The following is an 8662-nucleotide window of genomic DNA, read 5'->3' as shown; positions in this document are numbered from 1 at the left end:
TTTAAAATTTATTAATTATATAACTAATGATAATTGAAAATTTATTAATTATAAAATTAATGATTCGTAAAAAAATGTTTTGCTTGGTCCCGACCAACGGGCCGAGTGGTTTGAGAAGAATGGCAGGCTCCGTCACGGCATGGCGCCGTTCGAAAGCCACATGGACTGGTGAGATCCACGTTTGAGGAGGTCAAGAGTTCGATGCTCACTTTAAGCTAAAAACTAAAACCCCCGTCTTTTTCAGCAACACGACAAGGCAGACTGGTGCAAGAAAGCCGTGGCCTTTACTGACCGTTCATCCGGAATCGAACGGCCGCCATTGCACCTTCATCTGCCACCGGAGAACGTCAGCCGCCGGATCTAGAAGAAGTTCCGCCATCCAAGATAATTACGACGTTGCCCTCTTCCGTCCCTGTCGACCAACATAAAAGTCTGCCGTGCGCCTCTGTTTCTCTCTCGCTCTCTCTGCTTCCGCTGGTGTCTTTAGCTCTGTAGAAAGGAAAGATGGAGAACTCCGACGGCCTGAAGCAGCAGCTGCTGGGAGAAGGAAACAGCAAGGAGAGGGAGGAGTTCAAAGGAGGGGACATCGAGCCCGTCGATGGGATGAGGCGGTTCGCGGAGGAGTTCCGGTGGGAGTCCAAGAGGCTCTGGTTCCTCGCCGGCCCAGCCATCTTCACCTCCGTCTGCCAGTACTCCCTCGGCGCCATCACTCAGGCCTTTGCCGGACACGTGGGCACCCTCGAACTCGCCGCTATTTCCATTGAGAACTCCGTCATCGCCGGTTTCTCCTTCGGGGTCATGGTAAAATTCCTTTCCTTCTCTCTCTTGTTGTATGATCTATATCTATATCTATGTTGGAAATGAGATTTTTTAGGATTAAAAGACGAGTTCAGCGAAAAGGAAAAGACCGAAAGATAATCATTCGAATAGGTAGGATTATTCATTTGTCGAAGCAGTTGAACATGTTAAAAATTGGAACACGATAACTCTCGCCTATTAGATTTCTGAGTTTAAGTTTATAACTTGATTACGGTTAACCCTCTAAAGTTTCTACTTACCATGGCCACCCTTTTCATGTATTTTCTTATTAAATTCATTTCATAATCTCTTGTCCCTAATCGTATTTACCATTCTAATCGGAACTGAACATGGTGAATGGAACCCCAAGTGGGTAGAACTCTATCTATGTATGTGTGTGTTTTTAAGTTTCTGATCAGCAAAGCTCTGGGGATACGTAAATGTGTAGGGGAAACTTGAGAAACTGTTGATGCTTAACCTTATCTACGTAGTGGGACAGATTTTCATTCTTCTTCAGTTTTTTCTGGGAAAGATGAAAAGATCAAATTTAATTATTAGACAAGGCGCAACCAGACGCAGGGACAGCTAGAGGGAGATGGAAACTTCGTCCTAAATGGCTGTCGTATTTAATGACATGACATTTTTCGGCTTGACTATAATAAAGAGGAAACACAAAAAGGGCTTGCAAAATGCGCAGATATAATTTGTTTTGCAAGTCTGTAGGATTTCCGAACTCTCTCCCTCTCTGTCTCTGGCATGTTAAAGTTGATCAGGTTGATATGTAGAAAGAGAAGAGCATCCAAAATGGGACTCTCTCTCTCTCTCTCTCTCTCATATATGTATGTATCAGAATCTAAAATGGGACTGTATCTTTGGAAACTAATTGGAGATCTGGTTGCTTGCTGTTTCTTTTTTTGCTTATATAGTTGGTATGTTGGTCGGAAGAAAAATCAAACTTTAATTTAGTCAAATATTTACAAATTAAATGAAAAATTTATGGTGCCACTGATCATTGTGGCAGTCTTTTAGTTGTTTCTGAACATGAGATCTGATGGGCATATGCAGCTAGGCATGGGAAGCGCCTTAGAGACGCTGTGTGGGCAGGCATATGGAGCAGGGCAGCTGGACATGCTCGGAGTGTACATGCAGAGGTCATGGGTCATCCTCAACACCACCGCCCTTCTTCTCTGCCTCTTCTACATCTTCGCCACCCCATTCCTGAAGCTCATCGGGCAGGCGAATCACATAGCCGAGGCAGCGGGCACCTTCGCCCTCTGGATGATTCCGCAGCTCTTCGCCTACTCCATGAACTTCCCCATCGCCAAGTTCCTGCAAGCTCAGAGCAAGATGATGGCGATGGCCGTCGTCTCGGTCATCGCTTTGGTCCTCCACACCTTCTTCAGCTGGCTGCTGATGATAAAGCTCCGGTGGGGCATGGTCGGCGCTGCGGTGGTTCTCAATTCCTCGTGGTGGTTCATCGTCATCGCTCAGTTGGTCTACATCTTCAGCGGCACCTGCGGCCGAGCTTGGAACGGCTTCTCATGGATGGCGTTTCAGAATCTGTGGGGTTTTGTCAGACTCTCTTTGGCCTCTGCTGTCATGTTATGGTGAGTTCAATTAAACTATATTATATGGGTAACTTAAAAACATATATTTGATGTATAATATTTCATTTTCATGAGAAATATTTTATATGTTAAGTTCCTTTTGGCTGACCTGACTCCGGCAGCTAAAAGTTATGAACAGAGGCAAGATCTGAGCACATGGGCCCTTTGTTTTATTTAAACTAATAATTAAGACAAGACAAGTGGACCGAACTGGACGTCCGTCGGGTCTACTCCAAGAATTGACTAATGTATAAGTTTCATTGTCAGTGGACCATACTAGTTAATATTTCTCATGGCCGTAACTGAGCTTCGTTTCTAATTTCTTTTTGTTATCTTGTAGTTTGGAGATATGGTACTTCATGGTGTTGATTCTCTTCGCTGGTTACTTGACAAACCCGGAGATTTCTGTCGACGCTCTTTCTATTTGGTAAGTGTTTCAAACCTCCTTCTCTATAAGTTCTTGAACATTTGTTAAGAAATTATAAGTTACAGAGGTTGGTCTATAACAAGTCTGGCTGCGTATGGCTTCGCAATAAGGTCTCTTAACCTGAGTGCAGTCTGGTTGCGTCTTAGTCGCGACAAAGTCTCTCAACCTAAGTGCGGTTAAATTAAATGGCCATGACAATAGAAAAATTGTAAGGCGAAGCTAAGCAGAAGAATCTTCCAACTTGGTATTTTGTCGTCTCCCTCATGAATGAGTGCGAATGAATATCTGGTGGCCCCTATAATCTGACGTGTTCTGCTTGTTTGCCTTTTTGTTCCAGCCCGTTCACATACACCCACCAATAAAGTGAACACCGAGCTCGAGTTCAATCAACTCGAGCTTTGTTCTATCAATGAAACCTCGGCTCGAGCTTTGTTCTACTAATGAAACCTGCTCGAGCTTGAGAATAGCTCAACGGAAGCAGCTCGAGCTCGAGAATAGCTCAACGAAAGTAGCTCGAGATCTACTCAATTAAGGCTCGACAAATTCGTTTGAATAGGATTGATATTCTTTGTTACATGTTGAGCTCGAGCTTGACTCGATTAGCTCGACAAACTTGCATTGTAAACTAGTTTTAATATATCGACTTGACTAAGGCTCGACAAACTTGATTAAGGCTCGAGCTCGACTCGGCAGTTACATGTTCAGTAACTCAACTAAATTGTTTGAACGAGTCGACTTATGAACTCGAGCTCGACTCGTTAAGCAAATGACTCGGCTCGAACTCGTTCACTAGCCGAGCTTTAACGAGTCAAGCTCGAGTAGCTGGACCCATTGTTCAACCCTACCGACCAAGTATCTGCGGTCGGATTTTGGATTCTATATCTGAGATCTGATCTGATTATTTGGTTTTGGTGAAGAGAATTGGATTGCTGTTTTGGATTTGGTATAATTTGAGTCCGAACTCGAATAGATCTTGTTTGTATGGTCAATGCTTGACGGAACATTTGATGGTTCTCTAGACGGCGGGTGGGCTTGCTCGCAAAGTTGACCAGCTTTCAGGCAGATCTGCTTTGACCGAGCCCATGCCAGCTCTCCATTTAGGGGCAAACGCCGACGGAGCATGGATTGAACTCAGATCCGGTACGTGAAGTTGATAATTTTACTCTCCATCACTCATCAGTACGTTAGTGTTCTTGGCAAACTAAATTTAACGTTCAACTTGTTGCCCGAGACGTTCGGGTAGTGTGCTCATAATATGGCTTGTGATCAAACATTTGCATGTAGAAGGAACAATTTGGGTTGCTTCCGCCCCTTCACATCCTGAAACTTGTGCTTAAATATATAAACTTCTTTATCTCTCTGTATTTGTTGTAACCTTTTATCTTATTAATGATTCGTGCAGCGTGAACATCTTAGGTTGGGCAGTCATGGTTGCCATCGGGTCCAACGCAGCCACCAGGTTCTCTCTCTCTCTCTCTCTCTATATATATATATATATATATATATATATATATATATATATATATATATATATATATATAGTCTATGCAGTGATGATAAAGCATATATTATATATTTGGAGCCATGAATTGCAGTAGAAAATATTGGTGTTTTGGTTTGAAAATTTTTCAGGATCTTTATTATAAGAGAACTGCCAAAACATTGAAAAAAATGCGCCATTGGTAGGAAATTATATTTAAAAAAATTTGCTGGAGGAACTTTACAAAGGTGGGAAAAATTTCGATAACCGGCAGTGTCTTTCTTTCAGAGGACTTTATTACCTGCTCATTTTTGGACATTTTTTTCCGGAAAACGGGATGTCCAGTAGTCACAATTTTTTGTTTGGTTGCAAAAAGTTCCAAACTGATCATTTCTGGACAACTTTCTGCGGAAAACAGGCTGTCTAGTAGTTAGCATTTATACAATTATTGCGGGGGCAAAGTCTCTGTCCAAGGTTCTTCTGACCTTTGAAAATGTGAACAATATCGCCCACTTAACCTAAGTACATTTTTAAAAGTGAAGTTGCAGAAGTCTGGATCTTTAGTTTGTTGAATATCTTGAGAACTGACTGCTAGAGGCGGGTGGTTGGTGGGATGTGCAGCGTGAGGGTGTCGAACGAGCTGGGCGCCGGCCACCCGAGGAAGGCCAAGTTCTCCGTCGTCGTCGTCGTCATCACCTCCTTCCTCATCGGCCTCCTCCTTTCCCTGGTGCTCATGATAACGAGAAGCGACTTCCCCAAGGCGTTCACCAGCAGCCCGCAGGTCGAGCGGCTCGTCAAGGAGCTCACACCTCTCCTCGCCATCTCCATCGTCATCAACAACGTCCAGCCCGTCCTTTCGGGTTAGCTACGCCCTTCCACTCTTGGTTTTTGCATCAAAACGCTGACACTATATATAAAACAGTGAATGTTGAAGACAAGAAAGAAAAAAAAAAGGTGTAAATTAATACTAAATGACAAAAATACTTATATTTCTTATTTGTTTTGAGCCATCCATTATCTTAAATAAGACTGCTTTGATTAGATAGCTAAATAATTAGTCGCCACTCAATTTTCTCATATGGTTGTGAATGCAACATATACCTAATCAATACTTTTCACAAAAAATAAAAATTTAAATTAATATTAGATGACAAAAATGTTTATCATTTTTTACCTTATTTTTCAATTATCCGTCATTTTATTGAATGGTACAAATTATTAGATGGTCGAGTAACTCTGAAAAATTAAAGTCATGGTTCAATTATATATATTTATATATATATGTATATGTATATATATCATAGAAGATTAAATTATTTTGTTGCCTCATGTTGGTCATTGAAACACAATTTCTTTATATATATATATATACACACACATCAGGATATTAAATTATTTTGCTTTCGTTGCTTCAACAGGTGTGGCAATTGGAGCGGGTTGGCAAGCTGCGGTGGCTTACGTTAATGTGGGATGCTATTATATTTTTGGCATTCCACTAGGCTTGATCCTCGGATACGTCCTAAACATGGGTGTCGTGGTAATTGTCTCTGCCCTATATATATATATTAATGTGTCCATAGGAAATCTTTGAAGAACTTAATTGATCCAAGACACAATATTTCCAATGTAGTCTTTATACAATCTTTTGTATTTGTATGTGCAATTTTTATTTGGAATGTTGTAGGTTCTTTGTCTTGGGAAGTCCCATTACGAAGATGTGATGGGTAGGGTTCAGTGGAGACGAGCTTTTAAATCCTTTTCTTTTTCTTATAATGATCTAAAAAATCAACCGCTCAAATTGCTCAAGAAATCTTTTGTGTTTTTTCTTTGGTCAAGAAACATATATAAAGTTGATTTGAAAGCTTGAATGGATCTACAGTATTAAGAGGTCTAGATAAAACAGCATGAATTGTAAGCCCCTAAGTATTAGATTGTTTGAGGGCATATATATCTGATACTCACATATATACTTTTTGATTCCCTAACAAATTAAATTTCGTTTATGTTCAGGGGATATGGTACGGAATGCTTGGGGGGACGGTGCTGCAGACGTTCATGCTATTCTGGATGACTTACAGAACTAATTGGAACAAAGAGGTAAGTTTAGTTTTGTTCTGAACTTCTATCTATTTTTAGCGCCTTCCCGCCGTATCAAGAAGATACTATTATGCATCTTCGACAGATGCATGCAACAACATGTTATCCACAAAAATCGGGAAAAAAATATGATAAATTAAATTACATTTTAAAACTAAAAAAAACACGTTTTTGAAAAAAACGTTAAAAACAAAAAAAGTGTTTTTAACATGTTTATTTTTCACTTTTTTTTTTAAATTTTTTAATGTCAAACAGTTTTTTTTTCATTTTGTATTTTTTATTTGTTGCAAATTTAATTATCTTTTGACGTTTGTGTTATTAGTTTTTCACTTATTATTTTTTTCTATTTTTATTTTTTTTTAAATTTAAAATTTAGCCATATTTTTTTTTGTTTATTTTTTTAAGCTCGTGGGGGTATGGAGTATACCCGAGAAAAATCTCAATGTTTAAAACTCTGAGATGTTATTTGTGACTATAGTTATTATGTTATTGTTTTCATTACCAAATGATTTCATAGGGATTATTCGGCTAATGGAACGATAACGTTTCATTCCACGTAGGATTATAAAATACTACAACTAATGTTTCATGAATCTATTCTAATTTTTGGGGCAAGTTCATGGAACAATATGTTACCATTTCATTAGCGAAACGACCAATATGCTTCTTTGAACTAGATTTCTGATTCAAAGTCATGTTTCTGCTTTAATATTGTAATTGTTTCGTTGCCTTCCCTTGTGCAGGCCTCAATTGCAGAAGATAGAATAAGGATGTGGGGAGGGGACGTAGTTAAGCGTGTCGACGAAGAAAATAGGAGCTAGGCTTCATTCTTTCAGAATTTTTATTTTCATTTAATTTTTGATGATTAAAGTGTTCTCACCCGCGGCCCTGTGCAGAAAGCATGCCCGATCCGATCAATGGTGTTGGAGAAAATAAATTATTTGTGATTTTCTTTTGGCCGAAATAGAAGGGCAATTATTATTTTCCTTTCAAAACTAGAACCATGCAGTGAGTTGAGCTCTCATGTTATTTTAGAATAAAAAGAAGTCGCAAAATTTTTGAATTGAAATTGTGAAAGCTTCGGGATCTCGAAAATGGTTTATTTTCAATGTTTGAATGTTCAACAGTAACTATCGACTTGTGAGAGAGGACACATCGGTGTAGTAAAAAAATTGAAAGAATAAATCAAATTGGCTAGGGCGCATATTCAATATTCTTTTCTTTAATAAAAAGAAGGAGGCAAACCCTCCAGCAGAGTCTAAAATATAATTTGATTTTGTTTTCATGACTTGAGAATGATAAACGAAAGAAAACATGCAAAGAACAATTACAAATAAGAGTGGTAGCTCGAAAAATATAAAATATTTCAGTAAATGATGAAACGTACATACAATTACAATAGCTCATAACTTTTTAAAGAATATTAACTAGATTGATTATTAAATAAAATTTTCCACTCCGGAAACGGAAGTTGGCGATAGGTGGTAGCTCGAAAAATATAATATTTGAGTAAATGATGAAACTGTTCTCTTCCATCGTTCATTCGCTTGTATACTTTTCCTACAGGAGCATCCTAATCTGATTGAAATTAAAAATTTAGTTATGGTTTTGTAATTTTCTATATTTGTATTTGAACACCATTTAAGTAAAATCAGAGGAGATTTGACTAAACCTTGATGCATAAGGACACATGAAAATGTTCTTCATTGTTCATGAAAATATTTGTGAGTTCCCAAAAGAATTTAATTGGGTCATGTAAGAACAAGGTTCAAATTCCTTGGTTATCAGTTGGGGCAAAGGCAGGTGTAGGTTAAGTGTGAGCAATTGCCTACACAAAACCAATAAATAAAAGTTCTTATTTTTATATTAATGTTTCAAGCCAAATTTTTTTATTTACATATCGGTGATTTAAAATATTAATATTTCATACCTAGCATCTTTTACCTAGAAAAATTTGGCTACGCTCCTGCTCTCAATTGATTGGGGTCGGGTTGGGGTCCATTAAGGGTAAAGTGTTCTCTGTCGCACTAAAAGCTTGGTGGGGTTAGGCCCCGACCTTTGTTTTCAAAAAATGTAACTTGCGTTTGGATGACACACCAAGACGGGGTTTTTAGAGGACAAATCTCGTTTTATCTTGGGAACTTTGGTTTCAGGTGTTTGTATCATAGTCGCAAATAACGCCTCGGAGTTTTAAATAACGAGGTTTTTCTCAAGTATAACAAGACAAATTAAAAAAAAAAACATACGGTAATT

The 8662-nt window shown here is 38.7% G+C and overlaps 1 protein-coding gene across 1 annotated transcript; it reads left to right on the top strand.

Moving 5' to 3' along the window:
• Positions 1 to 447: 447 nt before the first annotated feature.
• On the top strand, positions 448 to 7472 carry LOC116246651 (protein DETOXIFICATION 29). The gene is made up of 8 exons (XM_031618448.2): positions 448 to 801; positions 1864 to 2405; positions 2746 to 2832; positions 4235 to 4291; positions 4934 to 5172; positions 5731 to 5849; positions 6323 to 6409; positions 7153 to 7472. The coding sequence occupies exons 1-8, from the start codon at positions 505 to 507 to the stop codon at positions 7228 to 7230; spliced, it is 1506 nt and encodes a 501-aa protein (XP_031474308.1). The 5' UTR covers positions 448 to 504; the 3' UTR covers positions 7231 to 7472.
• Positions 7473 to 8662: the final 1190 nt, after the last annotated feature.

The sequence above is a fragment of the Nymphaea colorata genome, chromosome 2 (genome assembly GCF_008831285.2).
Source record: "Nymphaea colorata isolate Beijing-Zhang1983 chromosome 2, ASM883128v2, whole genome shotgun sequence".
Classification (NCBI taxonomy): Eukaryota; Viridiplantae; Streptophyta; class Magnoliopsida; order Nymphaeales; family Nymphaeaceae; genus Nymphaea; species Nymphaea colorata.
Note: the sequence above shows the minus strand (reverse complement) of the source record. Positions and strands in the feature narration are given on the sequence as shown.